Source organism: Lycorma delicatula, chromosome 7 (assembly GCF_047948215.1).
Source record: "Lycorma delicatula isolate Av1 chromosome 7, ASM4794821v1, whole genome shotgun sequence".
NCBI lineage: Eukaryota > Metazoa > Arthropoda > Insecta > Hemiptera > Fulgoridae > Lycorma > Lycorma delicatula.
This window is the reverse complement of record NC_134461.1, coordinates 43,735,414-43,757,218: the sequence shown is the minus strand read 5'-3', so window position 1 is coordinate 43,757,218 and position 21,805 is coordinate 43,735,414. Positions and strand designations below refer to the sequence as shown.

Below are 21,805 nucleotides of genomic sequence, written 5' to 3'. Positions count from 1 at the left end.
ATTTTTCCACCAATTACTTCAAGTAGATCTAATTGTGGAATAAAGATTTTATCAATCGAATTTATTTCTGTTTTATTTATTCCTTTTTTAATAAAACTAGTATAATCTCTTGTAAACTATACTTTTATTATTTTTTTTAAAGAAGCGATGGGAATTTAAAAAACTGTTTCATCTTCAGTACTTTCATTTACATAAGAGCATTTACTATTAAAACAAGCTGTAGTTTATTTTCTTTGAAAAATTTTATTACTTAAAGTACGTTATGAAGTTTTTGTACACTACCTAGTACTATAGAGTATGCTATCTAGTGGCGCGATTTGTAAAATCACCTTAAAAATGAAAAAAATGAGATATTCGAGTCCTACGGTTCATCAAATGGAAAAAAAAACCTTGTGTAATAAAATTTGAGGTATTTTTTGAAAGTATACTTTATTACAAATCTAACTTAACTTAATAATCAAAAAAGTAAATATTGAACATGAAAAGTGTAATAAAAAATTAGAAATTATATATATATATATATATATATATATATATATATAAACAAATTAAAAATCTGTAAACAGAATTTGATGCGGACAATCTTATTAAAATTATTTAAGTTGGCATATAAAGATAAGATATTGATAAATTAATAGTTATTGCAATACTGTTTCATTCTCTTGACTGAACAAATATTTGTTCTGAATATTTAAAATGTTTTTAAATTTTATCAACAAACAATTTTTACAAAATAAAATGTAAAAAGCTAATAAATTTATGTATAAACATAAAAAAACCAAGTATTTATTAAAAAAATATCACTGAAGATAAGCTTAGGCCCAAAAACATTTTGATGAACGTAAAAAAGTAAAGATAAGAGTGTTCTCTAATTCTATACTTTGCGGAGGCTGAAAAAATATACACATAATTAACATATTATCATTAACTTAATAAAATCTTAAATATTTAAGATATGTACAGTGGAAAGCAGCTGTGCTGCTTTAATTCCCGTTAAAGCCCATCAGGGCTAGGAATGGGAGAGTGGTGTGGCACAAGGCTTCCCCTATGGGGTTGGGATGTGCTGCTTAATGTGTTTCAAGTTTATAATGCGAAGACATTAGATGCTAAGAGATAAATATTTATTTAAAATTAATATTTCTAATCTAAGAAATATATAGAAATTAATGAAGTGTATAAAAGTACCATTAAAACTTTGAACAAAAAAATTATTTTTCAGCCACTAGTAAATAAATATTTTATAAATACATTCTCCTGATAAAAAATTATAAGCAGGAGATTATTTTATTAAAATAAATAAATAAATTTGTCACAGATTTAAATTTTAAAAAGAGTGAAAGTAAGCATATCTATCTATGTTTTTCAATTAAATTAACATATCACACGGTGGGAAAATCTACTTACTGTTACTACAATTAAAATGTAATGACCTACAAAAGATTTAATGATTTTAAAGTGTAAACAGTCAGTTAACCATCAGTTAATGAAGTCGGTCTAAACAATAAATGTACTAAAATGATAATAATGGCAGATTTTTTATTGTAAGGCTACTCTAAATATAAAAGAATACTGAATTATTATTTTACTGTTATAGATTATCAATTAAATGCAATGTAAAAGTATTATTAAAATAATTTTAACAACCGATACCTCTGACCTCAGATGTGTTCATAGTCTTGACCAGTCCACAGTGTATATTATGTTTCAATGTACCTACTTAGAGACCATACACAATTTAGAATTGGCCAGGTGGCATACAGTAGTTTTTTATATGACAGAGTAGGTACCCATTCAATTTATTATTGAAAAACGAAATTTCTATTAAGATGTAAATATGAACAATTAGTAGTACACTCTTATGATCAAAGGGTGCTTGATTACCATGTGCACACACAAGTTTTCAAAAAACAATTTCAAATTAATAATTAACTGTTTACATGTGTTCAGTTAGGAGAAATACAAAGTTAATAAATAAAAATTAGCTATACAATCATACAATTTTTTTTTTTTTAATTATTTTATATAATACTTAACAAATCTCATAAGCTGATGTATGTAATTTGCCAACTTTCTTTTTTTTATATATAAAGCTTCAGTCTTCCTCCATGAAAACTGCACTATTTCAGAACAAAATACTGAAGTCACCAGCATTTCAAAAAGGGCAACATATATGATTTTAATAATATTTTCTTAGTATTTAAATAAATCTTTAATTTTAAAAATATGTTACACCTATATATCAAAAACTAAATGTTTATAAATTTATAAGCTTTACCAGAAAATAGTTCATGAGCACACTGAATTTGCTCCATTGCTTTAAAATAAACACTAATACAGTAATTTGCTAACTAAATTCAATAATTCCCTGAACATTATAGATAGCAGAATTATCAGACAATTAACTTTATGATACCATAAGAGTATCACACATAATAACTTTTTCATAACAGCATAATTATTGTGGGCATAATATGAATCATTACTGATATAATTTATAGTTTTAAAGGTTCTTATTGGATTTCAATAAGCATGGTAATTATAAAATTAGTTATTAATCCAACTGTCAATACCATTATACTGTTAACACTGCCAATTTTAATATTATTATACATTAAATCATCAATATATTTTCCTTAATCTATAAACAAATCGAATAATTTTTTCTTATAGTAAAAATAAAACTTTTTGTACATTTTTGTAAACACTTTCCAATAATGGCTATGGTTGTCTAAAAAATAGAAATCTTTCTCTTAAAGATTTAGTTCTGTAATGTATTTAATACATGTTTTCATAAAAATAATAATGCTCCCTGCTCGCTTTATTCCGTTTCTAGAAAGGTTATTGAGTAACCTATTCATATAACAATATTTAAAAATAAACATACTGCCATCATGATACACTTTTTATATCAAGATTTAAAAAGTATTACTTGCAATCTAAAAACTGACTAAGTTGGAATCACATACACTACTTTAAAATTTAAAATCTTTCAAACAATTTTTTTATACAGTCAAAATCATACCTTATGTTTTTTTTAATTCTGTCATTGTAAAATTACAATTATTAGAAAAGCATAAATTCACACATTATGCAAACAAAAGATAAAATAACAATCATTTACTTCTGTAAACCTTCCCTTATTCTGTTCACCGAGACTTTACTAACCACGGGTTATTTTTTTTAATTGGATAACATATTGTGAGAAATGAGTTCACTGAAAAAAGTTCTTCTAGGAAATGATGATGAAGATGCAATAGTTTTTTTTAAATGAAAATTTTTATCTATAAAAAGAATAATCAAACTCAGTATGTCAATAAAATAACCAGCAATATTACTTAACACCAGCAAGCTGACCATAGATGACAATGTAAAACCTCTCATTTACACATTTTACAATCCATAATTACTGAACATAAGTGAATATAAAAGTAAAATTAACGATGACAAAACATATGACAATAGTAGTTATAAAAACAAATATCACCAGTACTAAAAAAACAATTTCTTTAATATATAATTTGCAGCAACACTTTAATGTTAATACCAAAATTTTATCTAATATATATATTATATATAATATATATAATATAAATCTAATATATATAATTATAAATCCTAACAAATATATAGTGTAAATATTGAACTGGATTAAAATCGAACAAGTTGCTGGAAAATAAACAGTAGGCAAATTATAAAAATACAAATTCATTAAAAAATGTATGAAATATAAATAAATTACAGGACAAACAATGTATTTCTAATATTACAATAAGTTAGGTTGTAACATATAAAAAAATCTTAACACTTTGAAGACAATAACAAAGAAATTGATAGTTACATTTTATTTTATCAGTCTTTAATCACAATGTGGTGGGAAAAGTTAAAAGATAATTATCTATTAATTGTAGATTAACTGAAAAATCTAAAATACATAAAGAATGATAATATAATACTGTAAAAAATAGATAAATAAATAAATTATTAATGTTATTTTGCATAAATACCTTAAATTGGACTATTATGTCTCAATTATCATCTAAAAAAAGGTTACAAAATCCAGAACTTTCCCAAAAAAGACATGATAAAAGATGTTTACAGATTGATTATTTTTTAATTAGCAGTCCTATAATATAAGATCTATCAAACAAAAATTTTTTATTCAAGTAAATGTAATTGTAAACAAATATATTAGATTGGAAAATTAAACTTGTACAATTTTCTAAACCTTTTTCTACATTTTTGGCACTTTGGTATGTCACTTAAACTTGTTGGAACACTTCACTGCCTTGTAGGAACTTGTTTTAAAGTTGTATCACAACCTTTCCTTCAGAAAACGGAAGTAATGAACAAGGGTCTTAAAATGTGAAACAACCCTAAAACATTTTTACTGGGGATTAACTGGTTGTTGGATATGAGCTGGTGATGTATTTTCATCTGATGCTTTTCTCTAACGTATGGAACCCTCGCCCCTAAACAGAAAATGTGACTTTGTCAGATAACATAACATTTTTCCTGTCTTCTTTGTCAAGTTATGCTTTGGTCCATAAGTGTTTTGTTTTTATACATTACTGGTGTTAAAAGCTGCTTTTTAGCTGGCTGACGAGCTTTTCATCCAGCTGAAAGTAATCAGCATCTAACAGTTATCACCTGTAAATCTGTTCCACTACCTGCTAATTCTGGATTTAAGTCCACAGCATACAATTTTGAATAAAGTTTACTTTTTCTCACTAATGACCACTGCTGTGTTGGAGTAGTTTTTCTTTTAAGGACATATTTGTCTTTCCTTTGAAGTTAAAAGAAACCAGTTTAGGTTGTTTTAAAATATGTCTACAGTCCCTAGTTCAACACCACTCAGAAGCTATTCATTGTGTCAGCTATTCACTGGTAAGCTCAGAAAAAAAACAAAACAATTTTTCAGTGCTTTCTTGTAGGTATATATTCTTGTAGTAAAATATTTCTTGTAGTTAGATATTTTTTTTATTATTATATTCAAGACAGAACAAAAAATATGAAAATATGATTTTGTAATAAAAAATTACATAAACTTCCATAAAACACTATTTATAACATGAAAACTAATAAACCAAAGAACAAGCATATGAAACAAACAACTTAAAAATGGGGGTGATCAAGCAGTGTAGCCACAACATAGAAATTAGCAAAAAATTCCCTGTTTTTGGATTAATTTTCACATAACTGTATCATGCAAGTTAACACCCAATTTGTTTAAAAAAATAATTGCAGTAATACAGAAATTACATGGTTCATTTACAGTTAAAAAATGACAAAAAATTCCTCTGGTAATTAGGACTTACTTTGGTATCTAACTAGCGTTTGTAAACAAAAAATTCCACTACAATTCAGTTGGCAAAAAAAAAATTTATAAAATATTATTTGTAATAATAAAGCAATTTCATTTTTGTTTGTTTAAGAAAATGTCAAATCTTTTTTAAACTGTGATAACTGGATTTTAATTGAAAATACAGTAAGCAGTGCTAATATCTTGATTTCAATTTCAATGGACTCTAAATTTGTTTAACAAAACGTTATGGCAATAATTAAAATTAAAATACAATATTAAATGTTTCTGAAAAATTTTTTAAACTAAAAATTGCTGAAAAACTGTTTAAAAAACTTATTTATAATCTAAAGGAAGACTCAAATAATCATGATTGTTTACAATTATAATGGCAAACTACTTCTAGATTTAATTTCTCTATTTTTTAGTTATAAGATTTTTGTTTAAGGTTTTTGAGCATTTCCTATTTTCTACATACTTTTCAAGTGATACAACAAATAGTACAATTTATTTACAGAAAAAACATATCTAATTCTTATGCTAATTAGATTTTGATACCAGCATTTTAGCTCTAGCTATTTTAACTGGTTCTGCTAATTTGATATCGTTAATTCATTAAAAAAATTGAACTGCTGTTCAATTTAATATTTCATTTACTGTTTATTTTTAGCTAATTAATGGCAAATTGTCCAACAGTTTATGAATTTTCCAAGTTGTCCTGCCAACTTCATATTTGTAAACTGTGTGCAATTCTGTGAAATACTTTTTGCCTGTAATGGAAAATAAAAGTAGTTTTGTAATAACAATTTAGTCTAAGAAGGGTAGACATATTACCAAAAACATAAAAAAATATAAATAGATTTTGAATAATAAGGCAGGAAAAACCTTGTAAATATATTTCCTCAAATGTAAGCAAACATGCACAGATGAGATGAAATGCTTCATTTACATTAATGCCAAATGAAAGCAAGAAATTTTTCAATCTTTAGGGTAACTGATTATCAGGTGTTTGCAACTTTACCAATATATTGATAGTTTAACGTAAAGCCACATAACTAAAGCAACATAATACACCATATGAGACAAAAAAAAATCTAAAAACAGATGAGAAATTTTTTTAAAATTGAAGTTATTCATAATTTAAATAAACCTTATTTTTTGGATCAAAATGGTTGGAATCGCACACTAAGTACACATAATTGCAATACAACAAAATAAAAACTTTTCATGCTAATGATAAAAAGTAAGCTCTTATTAACATAAAAAAGATGTATATAAAACACAATTAAACCTTAATTCACTGTATTATAATTAAATTATATCAAGAGTGATGTTTTCACTCTATTGCACTAGAGTGCAATAGTATTGCACTTGAGTCAGTCATCAAAAATGTGGACTCATGTAAACTATACAACATTCAGTAAATAATAATACACTTAAGAAATTTGTGACTTTTGAAACAACAAATTTGCAACTTTTTGAAGCACAAAATAAACAGAGTTGGTAATACGCAAATTGAAGGTAATGCAAATATAAGAATATGTTTACATGAATAAGAAGAACTGTATTACCAAATAACTATCCTTCAACGCATTAACAAAGACAGAGACCATTGTTGTTCTTTTAGCTAAATTTGGTCAAACGATTTTCTCTTCTGTAATCTTTACACATCCTTTAATCTCAAATTTAATCAACTGCAATATGTCACATTTCAAAATCCTGCATTACGTTTGGCTTTTCAACCACATTCAATTTTAAAAGACTGAACACCAATAAATTTTTTTTTATTCCTAATTATTTGTTTTATATGAACCAATTATTATTTTTAATGCAAAGTCTCCCAGTTTACGTTAGTCTGGTTTTGTACATCATTCACACTTTGTATGTGCTTTATAATTTTACTGCCTAAATAACAAAATTTGGTGCTTTCTTTTCCAGTGATACCACTTTAATTTTTTCCAACTAAAAGTTTTGATGAGATTTAGTTTACAATAAATTAACATCTTACTAAAGCATATCAGTGATTCTTATCTATACAATCATAAAACCATACAAATTAATAATTATAATTGGTGGTAAGTTTCCCACTTATTGTACTTTTTTCCTGCTTACCAAATTTGAAATTAAAATACGAAGCTAATCTTATTTCATAATTTTATTACCACATCCTGTTTCCATTGATTTTTATGTAATTCCATAAACGAATTTGAGTAATATGATTTTTATAATTTTATTTGTAAAACTGATCAAACATTTTTTTAAATCAACTTATCTATAATTATTTATGGCTATACTGCACAATTTATCACTAATTTCTACAAACATATAAGAGAAACGCTAATGTAATAATAAACTTCAGCATAGAAATTGTCCACAAGTTTCTAGCTAGGTCTCGTGTGGGTATTTGGTGGTTAAATAGAACAGTGAATGATGGAATCATGGTAACAAATGTTTTACAGAACTTGGTAGAGGTTTACTCATTGCCTCATTTCAATAATCTTTGAAAGGAACAAAAAATAATTTTTTTTGTCTCAGGAAGAAAAATGTGTGATTCTGATAGTGTTTTCTCCAGAATTCAAACATATTGGTTTTCCCCCCATCACACAAGGTTTCAGAGAGACAGGCATTTATAATTTCAAACATTTAATATTGTCTGCATTCTTAACTACATAACACTCAAAAACATTCGAGTCACCTAGAAAGTAAGAAATGACAATTTTCTGATATATTTCACCCTGTGGAGCATCCCTCTTGATGGTCCAACAATAATCGGCCAGCATTTGTATTCTTTTGAAAACAAAGATATGTACTTTGAAGAAGATTCTATCCTTTTAGTCGGGAACTAAGCATTTCAGACTGTTTTTGGATAATTTTCTTGAGTCAGCAAATGAGGCTCAGATGAACTGCTTTGTTCAAAAGTTGTATCACCAGAATCTGTTTCTTTTCTTCCTTACTTCCAGCAGACTCTTGAGCACTCTTCACCTAATGTCAAATGTTCTGGAGGCTTTGATATGGGCAATTCTTCCCAGTGTGGAACTAGTCTCATTGCAGATTGCAAGTTAGAGTACATCACTGTATGTTTTGATTTTGATGTAATCCCTTTATCATTTGTTAAGCAGAAATAATATTCAGAAGAGAATCTGTGGGTTCCTTCCAAATCATAAGGAAGCAAATGACATGTGGTGTGTCCCAATTTTCCATGCAGGAGAAGCCTAGAACATGATAAAAAACAGATATATGGGGCCCAGGCCTTTGTTTGGTCCCAGACTTTACACCCAAAATAAAGTTCATAACACTTTTTTACTAATGGAGTAAGGTTTCGCCTTTGGGACTTGAGCATCATTTCAACAAATACATAACAAAAATTGTCAGGATAATTTAACCAAACTCTACGCATTTTGTAACTAACGACTAATTAAAAGAAATAATGTTGTAAATATGTAATATACTATAATTCAGACACACAAAGCACTCACAATGACATGTTTACTGTGTCACTAGTGTCTTACAATTGGCATATGAATGTGTACTACACTAGATCATGTTTGTACATGTCTAAACCTGTCTGAACTCATTTGGTTCCATCATATTTACAATGCTCTAGGAACTTTTACTTGACAATAAACAAAAAACCTTTTAAAATGTTATAAAAAAATTAAAATAATAAAAAAACTGTGGGCAAGGGAGAAATTCCAAATACATATTTAAGAACAGGATAAAAAAACTGCATAAGTACACCTATTGGTACTCATGAGACAAAAATCATGTTGACCAGTGTTATCTAAAACGTAGGTGGCTACAGACTATTTACTGACGAGCATTGATAATCTGAGATGTTTTAACACTGATAACCATTTCATCTAACAACAAACTTGGTTAGATGATACCATCTAACAACAACAAACTAATTCTTGTATTTATCTGCTCAATTATCAGTTACTGAAATAAAATAAACCTTGCTCTGAAATAACATCCTGAACCATTTTTAAAATACATGATCCTTTTTTATTTGTCTTTATTAGCCAAAGAATATTTCTTTCTTCAATTTAGTATGCATAAAAATAGAAAAATCTTTTATTTGAAGAGATACCTCTTATGAATTGCTAAAAGGAAAAATTTGTTCCTTTCTATTTTTTTTTTTTTTTTTTATTTTTTTTATTTTTGTGAGTTTTAATTTACTTAACACCTATATTCCTATAACTTTATTCAAATATTATATATATTAAATATATTAAAAAAAAAGAGTTTTACCTTTAAGAATTTTAATAATTTAAATCTGGTAACAATTTTATTCCTCTTTCCTCTTATTCCTCTTTGTAAAAAAAAAGATTTTTTTTACAATACTGTATATTTTAATAACATGATTAAACACTGTTTCATATTTTTAATTAACAGGATGGAAAAAATTTTTCTGAAATTAAAAAGCATTTCAGTCACTTCACAAATCAAGTACTCTTGTATACATAATCTGAATATTCTTGAATGAGAGTCTGTTCAGAAAATAACCGAACATTTTTAATTACGTGCCAACAGATATTTAGTGACAGCATTGTGTTCCACATAACCTCCTCTGTAACCACATGTTCTTGGATTGTTGATACCTTGTTTAGTTTTCATGTTATTGTTATTTGAGTGCAATGTGTTTAGTGTTAGTAGCGAATTTTATAATGTGTGATTTTCAGGAGCAACGATACAATGTAAAATTTTATGTGAAACTGGGGAAAACCTTCACAGAAATGTTTCAACTTTTGAAACAAGCTTACGGAGATGATGCTCTAGATTGTATGCAATGTTACGAATGGTTTTCACAATTTAAAAGTGGTCATCGGTTAACTAAAGATGACCCTTGACCAGTGTGATGACAACTGTATTCAGAAAATCAATGATCTGGTGCATGCAAATCATCAATTGACTGTCTGAGAACTTGCAGAAGAGGTCACAATTAGATCATGCCATTACAATTTGACCGAAAGATTGAACATGCATACAGTTGCAGCAAAGTTTGTTCCTTGTTTGATGATCAATCAACAGAAAGAACATCGAGTGGACATCTGTCAGCAACTTCTTTAACAAGCTGATGATGAAACATTCATGCAAAGGATCATAACAGGAGATGAAAGTTGGGTTTGCGGCTACAACACTGAGACATAAGTTCAATCATCACAATGGATTGGCAAAGGATCTCCACGCCCCAAGAAAGCACGTCAGTCTTGATCCAATGTCAAAGTGACACGCTCTGTTTTTTGATTTTAATCGAAGTGTACATTTTGAATTCTTCCCTCAAAGTGAAACAGTAACTGTGCATACTATCAAGGCATTTTACAACAGCTATATGAAAATTCACAAAGAGAGACCAGAGTTGTGGCAAAACAGCTCTTAGTTCCTTCACCACAATAATGTGCTCACACTCTCAGCCTTGTCAATTCATCAGTTTTGTGCCAAAAATCAGATGACTGTCCTCCCTCAGCCTGATTCCTTGCGATTTTTTCTTGTTTCCAAAATTAAAATCAGTGACGAAAGGATGGCATTTTGAGACTGTTGATGACATTAAAGTAAATTCATCACGACTCTTAAAGACAGTTTCAAATGAGGCTATACAGGATTGCTTTGAGAAGTGGAACCACCGCTGAAAAAAGTGTGTGAATAGGGGAGGGGAGTACTTTGAAGGGGAAAAGGATCAATAATCTGTAAAATAAGAAAGATTAAAAATAAAGTTCAGTTATTTTCTGAACAGACCTCATATATTCTTTGCACAGTATTCTATACTATACAAAGAATGTTCAGTAATAATGTAGTAGGCGACCTACCGCTGTAGTTAGTTCTTAGTGATACCACTGAAATTCTATATTGAAATAAGAAAATAAATAAGTAAAATTATAAATATAATCTAACCAAACTACGCTCTCACTTCGCTCCCCAACCTTGACTACCAAGTGTAGGTTATTTGGTTAATTATATTTATAATTTTATTTATTTTCTTATTTCAATATAGCATTTCAGTGTTCAGTGGTGTCATCAACACCACTGTGTTCAGTGTCAAGAACTAACTACCTACAGTGGTAGATCACCTACTACAGTAATACAGAATATTCTTCTTTCCTCTACATCATTTTAGTTTAGATTTTCAAAATTTTTAACTATATATATATATATATATATATAAAACGTGAAGATATACAGTTGAAATCAAAAAATTTCATACCTTTTGTAGGAGCTGAAATTGCTTTTTACTTCGAAGCATTGTAATCGCGAAAAATTTCAGTTTTCAGATTTCAATGGAAATATCAAATTTGAACATCCCTGAATTCATTTTGACTAGTGTCCAAAAACTTGGATTTTGGACTTTTTCTTAACTGCAGTAATAAGCCCTCATTGAGAGCTTTTCAATGATATCGTAAGTAGTACTTATTTTCACTGGTTCCAGAGTTATAGCCCAATAAGATTTTGATTAATTAAATATTGGGATCTTACAAGGGTAAGGCACATCAATTCGAATGCTACTTCATTTCCTTTATTTTTAACTTTTTTTTTTTTTATTTAAATTACATCGATTTATCAATAATTATTAACCTCTGATTGTAAAAAAAAATTTACAATAAATAATAATTCAACAATAAAAATAAAAAAATATGAAAAAAATGTAATATAAAAAATATATGTAATCTAATAGGCGTACAAGGAAGTCATGTGGTATCCATATCAGAATTTTTTTAATACTTAATTGAATTTCTGACAATCAGATTATTTAAACACTTAACAAATTGGTAGAATTTGTTATCTTAAACTTACTTGCACAGTAATCACTTACATAACCTCTTAACAGAAAATTGTGATTATAGGCAAAGCAATAACAAACAATATACCTTTATTCTTTAATTTCTATAGATTTTCTTCAACTTGAAATCATAACTATAACACAGAAAAGAATTAGTTTTAATATATTTAAAACTTAATTTTTTCTTAAAGCAATCTATAAATATCCTTCTTTAAATACAAACTTTTTCTATGTAACAAGTACATACATTTCCTTACAATGAACCTTTAGATATTTGTAATTTTTTTTTTTCATATCTTGGCACAAAAAAATAATATTCTAATTTTAAAAACTATAAGATATATTCAAGGTGTCCGCAAAGGATACAGTAAAAATTTAAGAAATAAAAAATATGACAAATTCACATAATTTATAAAACTATCAATAAAAGTTGTCTTCAAAGTGTTAAGATAAAATTTAATGTCTATCAATAAAAATTACAAGAAATTATTATAACAATACCTTTTATTAAAACCTTCAAAGTAACTTTTTATAATGTACAGTAACTGAAAAATAAAACTGAGACAAAAATAACACAATTTACATAACACTTACTACATGAGATGCTGAAACTATTAAAAAACCATTTAATTATTGCCTTTCACAGCACTAATGCAAATAATGAAAAAAATAACAAGAAAATAAAAATTATATTAATTAAAAGAAAACATAAGATTTAGTAAACAGGCATTAGAATAAAATAGTGAATTAGAATATAAATAATTTCATTATGAGTAATATTTTACTGCAGTTCTTAAACCATTATGCTTTATGATAAAAGATTATAAAAACAGAAAAACTAAATTAAAGAAATTAATCTTCAGAATAAAAAAAAGTAATAAAACTATTTCTAATTACTTTATGTTTATATGTTAACATTTGACTAATTAAATAATTTTTTCTTTAAGATATTTAAGTTAAAATCTCTCAAAAGAATAGCACTGACTATACCAGTGCTACTCAAATGGGTAATATATCATTAATCATTTTTAACAGCTTTATCAGAAGGAAATTACGAGCTTCATCTATATAAGGTTTCCCCTTTAAATGAAATTTCCAAGTTAATGTAAAATACGGAATTGAATTTAGGAACTAAAAAACCAGACAACAATTCTAATGAGAACCACAAAACGTTGACAGATTATCAATTTTGTAATAAATTTTAACTGGAGTGAATTTGATTCACAGTCCTGTATTACAAGGCTAAATATTCAAACAACAGAACTATAATTACCAGCACCAATAAAGTTATTTATCTTTATACTATAAAAGTAGACATAACTTGATCTACAAAAACAGGAAAATAAAATTAACACGCTCATATACAAAAAGACCTTTAATGGCTATTAAGAAATAAAATTGTATTAAAATTATTATTATTTCATTTGAAAATGTTTTATGAACAAATTTTTAGATAAATATTTAAGTCACTTAAAAAGGGCTAAGTAAATCTGAAAGCTTACAAAAATTCATTTGGTTGAGCTAATTAACTGAAGTTTCAAAAACTTAATATTGAAACCTCATTTATGTGGTTCATATTTATTAGAATTGGGAACTATTGAAGATTATCTTTTTGAGAATACAACTACAAGATAAATCATTAACAGAAGTAGAAAAGGCATGAAAATTAACTTATTGAAAATGTAATAGATATAAAATAATACTCCTGGAAATTTCTGTTTGAAGAAAACCAGCAGAAATTATGGTAAATTAAGCTTGAAAGTACTTCACTTTTTGCCTTTTCTTCCTATAATGCCATCTCAAAATCCCACTACCTCATCAGCAGATAATAAAAAAAAATAACTATGTTAAGTAAATTTAATAGTGTGTTTAAAATTTAAACAATAAATTTTACACTTTTGAATAAGTAAAAGTCAATGTGTTTAACAATTCAGGAACTAGTCACGTATGAACAGACTTAACGTATTCAGACTTTATAATGGTATTTATATAGGTGGACAACCTTTATTTAAATCAGCTTGATCAGAATAGATTACAAAGTAAATGACTAAAGAAAAAGAAGTTTTTCAGTTTCTGTTACACTTTAGTATATATACAACTTTAAGAGGCAATACAAAAGAGTTAGAACAATAATTACACTATACAGTTTTCTAAATAAACCTTTTATTCTGATCTATGATTTATTATAGACTCATTTTTTCTATCAAACAAAAGAATATAATGAGCTAGTGCGTATACATATGCTTGGGGAGGGAAGAGCTGAATGTGTCATATTTATAATCACAAATCACATTTATTAAAATTAAATTATCACTGACAGCATGGCAGAAGTGAACTATTACACAAAACAAACCTGAATTAGAATAGAAGGTAAATTGCAGATTAGGTAATTAACAAAAAAAAAATACATTTTGATCTTTCTCACTTAAATATGACAAATAAAACAAATTTATTAATGTGACAAGAGAAATAATTACAGCTTCTATAAACTGGTTTACTATTTAATTTCCCAATAATTCATATGTATTTCTTTATATAATTAAACATATTCAACAGCTTATATGAGCTTACCATGCAATGCAATAGTAATGGAGAACATAAGTAAGGTCTCTCTTTTTAAAACTATGAGAACTACAGGTTGAATATAATTACAAAAAAGTATGAAAACTTGAAATAATTGTCAAAATAAGATCTAAAAACTACACCTTATATAATGACCCATGTATAAACTAACAAAAATAAAATAAAAATATTTAAAATGGGGGGTAATTAATCACTACATAACAATTAAAAAATACGTAACACATAGACATACAACAAAATAAAACACTACTGGATGATTAATTGTTAATTTTAACAGTTTTAAAACTGGTGTTTGCAGAATAAATATTAAATAAATTAATAAATATTAAACAATGAAACAATGATCATTAATTGACAATAAAAATGAGAGTTAAAAAATAAAGGAATAATTTTAAAACCTTGAAGAAATTATGTGAAAAACACTACGTTTTCTTTTTTGAAACAGAATGATTATGAAATATAATTCTAATGAACTTGTTAACTTAAAAAGCAGTAGTTAGAATTAGTCAAGGATTGACAATTTTAAAATAAAGAATGAGGAAAATTTTAAATGTAACAAAAAATTGATAACTGTGATTGTACAGTGGACAGGAAACTTAATAGCAAGAAATGGATACAAAAAATAACTTAACTTCAAATCTATCCTTAACATAGAAAAAAAAAACATTGACCATTGTTTTTGTGTTGAATTTATAAATACATAATATTAATCAGTGAAAAACAAATTTACAAAAAAAAGAATAGTATAAACAATAAACAAACAAATAACTTTTATTGTGAATTAAAATAAAATTGGACAGAAGATTCTCTTAGGATGTTTACCTACTACATATGTCAAAGAGTAGTATATGAGTACACAGGTACCAAGTAGTAGTATATGAGTACACAGGTTTTGTGGGTCTACACTTCCACAAAATTTCCAATTTTAGCACTCTTTGATCTAAAAGAAAATTTACTGTTCACACAAAATTGAAATAATTACATCATATTGAGTAGGTAGGACATGTAGGTTGAAGATTCTCAGAAAAACTCATGGTTTGGCAGAAATCTATGACAACATGCATCTTTTTTAATAGGCCAGTACACCAATTAAAATAAAGTATTGTTTGATTTATGTAATACGTATACTTAATACTATTACTTAAAACATTGTATGTAAGTCCATTAATAGCTTCATTATTTTATAATCTCAGGCTATTAATCTATACAAAAAACAATCTTCCAATTTAAAAAAATTAATATCCTTTAATCTCCTCCTGAGCTGAAGCAGCTTATATAAAGAATGATTTCATAACAGGAAATAGTGCATTAATTTATTGCTTTATACTATTCGGTGATACATGTTACATCAATACCACATTTAATCAACTGGTTCTTAAAGACCACAACAGTTAAACTGCTTGTATTAAAAGCTGAATGCAGATTTATATTATACCACACTAATAAATAAAAGTGAATGAACAGAGTATAGCTAGATTCAGGAGAGGAACTTGAATTTTATCTACACACATTATATATTAAATACTGTTTATAGTGACATCCAAGGGAACGATTTTAGGTCATTATAACCACTAAGTCACAATAACCGATGTTTAGGTAGCTTACTACTTTAATATACCATCTAAACGGGTATTGTAATATAGTAATAATAATAATAATAATTAATTTCTGCAATAAAATAATACAAAAAAATGCAATAATAAATACAAATACAGTAGAGTAAATGAAGATTGAGAAAAATTGTAAAAATTACTTTTTCTGGAAAAAGTCTGTAATTTTGCTTTGTTTTGAACATTTCGTGATATAATGCAGTTTTTGAAGGTTCTTTTCTAAATCAAAACAAACTGCCTTTGATTCTTCATTAGCAATTTCTGTAAAACTGAAAAACCAGCAAATGGTTTTCACTGCTGCTAAAACTTCTGGAAGATTTGGCAGGTTGATGTCTTCATTGTTGTCACTATTATCTTTTATATATATATAAAAGATATATTGTTGTCACCTTTGTTATCATTACCTACGTTCCCATCTATTTCTGCTAGTACTGAAGCCACTACATCATTATCTGTTACAGTTTCATATGTTTCTAAATCTTTGTCAACCACTTGATAATCTTCAAACAATGCATTTGACAATGATAGGTTGTGCAGACTATTGCCCCATTCCGCTAAAGATTCTTCTTCGCATGCAACATCAGTAACTTTGCCAGCCTGTGGCAAAAATCCTGCATGTCGAAAGCAATTTTTTACTGTCAGCAGAGAAACCTCATTCTATGACCTTTCTAACATCCAGAATAGTTATTTTTGTTTCCTTTTTTTGATCTAATTCTTGTGTTATTTGTAAAATTAGGTATTTTTTGTAGTGAACTTTTACAGACTTGATCACACCTTGATCTAAGGGCTGTAAAACTGCTGTTGTTTTCAGTGGTAAGAAAACTAACTTTACACATGAAATTATGAATGACTTATCCATAATTATAGACAACTTTAAACATGTGGATGAGCCGGACAGTTGTCGATGAGTTACTGCTCATTTATCAGTATGTATTTTGTCATTTTCAATCTTTAATTCACAGTCCTATCTTCATAAACAAGACTTAAAGATATCACCTGTCATCCAAGCTTCCTTGTTACTTTCGTACATAAGAGTAAGTGAATTCAAATGTTTTAAAACATCAGGGTTTAGCACTTTTCCCTACAACTAGAAGTTTTTTTTTGTCAGTTCATCATATTTGTAGCAATTAGTACTGTTAGTCTTTCTTTTGATAATTTTCCCCCAAACACATTTCACCTTTAAACCTAAGGGTTCTTTCTGGCATCAATTTAAAAACACCAGATTCATCAACATTATGGATTTTTTCATCTGAATAGCCATCTTTTAATTTTGGCCAAATGGTTTTTAGCCATTTTTCTGACACACCGGTTGAAACTGTTTAAGTTGCTGCTTATTCGCCCAGACACAATATGGTGACACTGACAGAATCATTGAATCCAAGCTGAAGTTATTTCACGAGGTTTACTGAATTTTTCAGAAAAATAGTTTGCCTTAGTTTGCAATATAGGGGTACTAATAGGAATATCACTAGCCCTCTGGTATTTAAACAATTTTAACAGTATTTGGTCTATTTCATTATGTTGAGTAAGCCGTAATTTTTTTGATTTCACAGAATTTGTTTCAAAATTTTTCTAATTTTTTCACAGTTCATTCATATCACCGATATTGCTCCTACACCTGATTCTTGGGCAACATCCTTATTAGTTTCACCATTCTCTAACCGCCACATAATGTGTGCCTTTTCCTCTATCATGAATGTTTTTCACGAAGTTATAATTAAATCACTATTAAATGAATTACACAGGATACGTAAAATAAAATACTGTACCTGCATGATGTGATTAAAAGATTAATAACAACTGAATGTGGCTGCTTCAGTTTACAATAACCTGGTACAGGAAGAAGATAAGAAAACAAAAACTATAGTATATATGCAGGTAAAAAGAAAAAGGTGACTCATTTTAACCGTCAAAATATTTCTCCAACTACAATGTAGATTATACTACGTTACTGACACGTCACTTCCATCCATCATCATAAGTGATAAAATTTTGCATTGCAATAGAAAAATTAAGTCATAATAACCAATATGTCATTACATCTGATGTCACTATAAACAATACTTACTGGTATTAACAGCATATCAACCCAACCAAGAGACAAGTTTTTGGTCACTATATCTGATATGTCATTATATCCAATGGAACTAAAAAAAATACTTACTATATGTTTATTTTATATATATATATGGTTGCGAGTGTTCATAATCAACATCTACTAAAAACTACTTCAGATAAATTGTTGAAAATTTGTATACACCTTCTTATGGTGCAAGTATACACTAAGAAAGGATTTTTTGAAACTCTGAGTTTAAAGGGTTAAATGGAGAAACAATGGAATTTACCTTTTTTTTTTTTTTTAATTTCTCAGTAATAAATAAAGATATCAATTTGATTCTTGTTGTGTTATCTACATATGGATACCTAAAAACCAATTTCTCGATTTTTCAAAATTCTACCACGAAAGGGGTAAATAAATTTTGAACAATGATAGCAAATTTTCCCAATTTCCGACTGTACTAAACAAGATATTCATTAGATTTGGGATTCCAAGTTCACTTCAGAATAATATCTAAAAACAGTTTTCTACTCTTTTAATTATGATTTTTTAAGGGTGCAATGGTGTATAGTGTGGCAGTTCACATATTACATTGGAGTTTGCTATTACAGGGTGCATATGAAATGAAAATTACTACACTATAACGATTTATACAGCACAAAAGACACGGTTTTATCAGCTTCATCTCTTTAATTTAATTCCCTCACAACTTATTGTTTATTATAATACTCACAATATGTTTTCTTAAATATAACAAAAAAAAGCTGTAGCAAGTAATTAGAAAGTATATTTAATATCAACAAATTTTTAAATTTGAAAACTAACAGAATAAATTCAAAGATGTTAACAGTAACAATGTTGCAATAGCGCATTAATAGTTTTCAAAGATTCAAAGGGCAAAAAGGAACAACTTTGTACAAAATGTAAAATTAATTGTGCTGCCACATTGTTTACATTCTTCAACCAGATTCTTTAAAAACATTCATTGAATGTACATATTTTTATACTAAATAAATATATGTACAAAGACAAAGCTTAATTAATATGAGCAACAAGAAAATTCAGGACTAATTAAATTAGTGCAAGAGAAACCATAAGGATCTACTAATTATACTCAAAAAAATGATTCTATATATATATATATAATAGAAAAACTACACTCACCAGTGTTGTCTGCACCTCGTGGTATAATGACATCAGCAAATTTCTTTGTCTGAAACAAAAAATAAAAAATAATTATCAAAATAAGGATTAAGGATTTGCAGCTAGTTATGTTTCAAATTTAATTATTCTAGTAAATTTCTCTCAAAAGAATAGAGGAGATAACCCACAACCATATCAAACAGAGGACAACACAATAAATTCATGGGAGCTGGACTGGTTCCAATATACAGCTGCCCTAGACAAGCATGAACTGTCTACCACAGCAGTAACATTATGTTTGTAATCTTATAAAAATGTTAAAAATCTATTTTTAAAAGTGCAATAAATAAAATTCTTGGAGAAGTAAGCTAAAAAACGAATAACCCCTTCAATCTGCCACATAATGGCAACCCACACATTGCCATGTACCCAGAGGTTGAACAGACTCATGAAAATAAGATATGTTGGCAGAGATAACAAATACAAAAATATAAATAATAACTTAATAAATTACTTTACTTACATTAATAATTTGCGATTGATTTTAGCTTTTTTGTTGCCCTTATCATATGGAACACTATCTGTTCTATGAATTCCTTTTAACTATGAATTGCTTTGTCAGAGATTGCATTGATAGCTCTTTGTTTATGATCTTTGGGATGAATAGCTGTTTCAGCACATGTTTTGCCTGATTTCAAGGTGTCCAGGGTTATGCATGCACATGGTGTGTTAAAAAACTAAACTTTGTAATAGCAAGTACACCAGTACACAATGGAATGTTCCAACAGATGCACCGGCCAACAGCAACTTTCAAAAACATAACACTATTCGATGTTCATAGTTTTTTTTTAGGAAAAGCAGTTAAAGAGTACATATGTACTAACCTCTCATTGGATTTTTAATGAAGTGAAAATGAAAGGACTTAAAAAAATAACATGTTTGAAAACATGTATAACACTAAATGTTGGTTGTCATTTTTATATATAATTTTGACTGTAATTATCTTGATTGATTACAAAGATGTAAAACAAAATGTAGTAATATACTAATTGTAGCCACAATACTACTAATTACTTTAAATTAATTAAAAAATTTGGAACCAAATTAATCTATGAAATAATCTTTATCTTGTCCTAGTTATTTTTTAAGGTACTTTTCCTGACTCTCATTTTCTGTACATATCAATAATTTTAAAAAGTTATATATAAATTCATTCCCTCAATTATAATCATGAGACCTTGCCAATGATGAGGGGGTTTGAGTGCTCAGTGATACAGATTAGCTGGACTGAAGGTGCAACCATATCGGAAAGATATCTGTTGAGAGCCAGACTAAGGAATGATTCCTGAAAGAGGGCAGCAGCTCTTTCAGTAATTGTTAAGGGTGCATGTCAGGAGGTCATATCAACATCACTACCTCGCAACTGCCTGCATCTTCTGAGTACTACACAGCTAATAGCAATGGAAAACTACAGCTGTTTTTTTTTTCAAGAAAATGTAGCTTTCTGCATTTTCATGTAACAAAGATGGAGATGCCTTCCTTGGTAAAATATTCCAGAGGTAAACTAGTCCCTTGTTCAGATCTCCAGGTGGGGACTACTAAGGAAAAGGTCACCAGAAAATTAAAAAATAACATTCTATGAGTTCGAATGTGTAATGTTAAAGTCTACAAAAAGGTTGGTAGGTTGCAAAATTTAAATAGAGAAATGGATAGGTTAAATTTATATATGTAGTAGGATTTACCAAGGTTCGATGAGAAGAGAAAAAAGACTTTTGGTCAGGCGATTTTAGAATAATTAACTTAACTGCTCTTGCATCAAAAATCTTAACTAGAATTCTGTACAGAAGAATTGAGAGGAGAGTGGAAGATGTGTTAGGAGAAGAACAATTTGGTTTCAGGAAAAGTATAGTGACAGGGAAGCCATTTTAGCACTCAGATTAATAGTAAGAAGAAAGATTAAAGAAAAACAAACCAACATACTTGGCATTTATAGACTTAGAGAAGGCATTTGAAAACATAGACTGGAATAAAATGTAGGGTTCAAGTACAGAGATAGAAGAACAATTGCTAACATTTACAGGAATCAAACTGCAACAGTAATAATCAAAGAATATAAGAAAGAAGCCATAATAAAAAAGGGAGTCTGACAAGGATGTTTCCTATACCCGTTACTTTTTAATCTTTACATAGAACTAGCAGTTAATGATACTAAAGAACAATTTAGATCCAGAGTATAAGTGCAAAGAGAAAAGATAAAAATGCTACGATTTGCTGATGATATAGTAATTCTTGCCGGGAGTAAAAACGATTTAGAAGAAACAATGAATGGCATGGAT

At 27.9% G+C, this 21,805-nt stretch overlaps 1 protein-coding gene across 2 annotated transcripts in view; it reads right to left on the bottom strand.

Moving 5' to 3' along the window:
* Positions 1–21,805, bottom strand: part of Uck (Uridine-cytidine kinase) — a 109,007-nt gene that overhangs the window by 62,068 nt on the left and 25,134 nt on the right. For both annotated transcript variants that reach the window (XM_075371607.1, XM_075371608.1), the window contains exon 6: positions 19,491–19,539. In XM_075371607.1, coding sequence (XP_075227722.1) covers positions 19,491–19,539 — 49 coding nt within the window. The remainder of the gene's footprint in view (positions 1–19,490; positions 19,540–21,805) is intronic.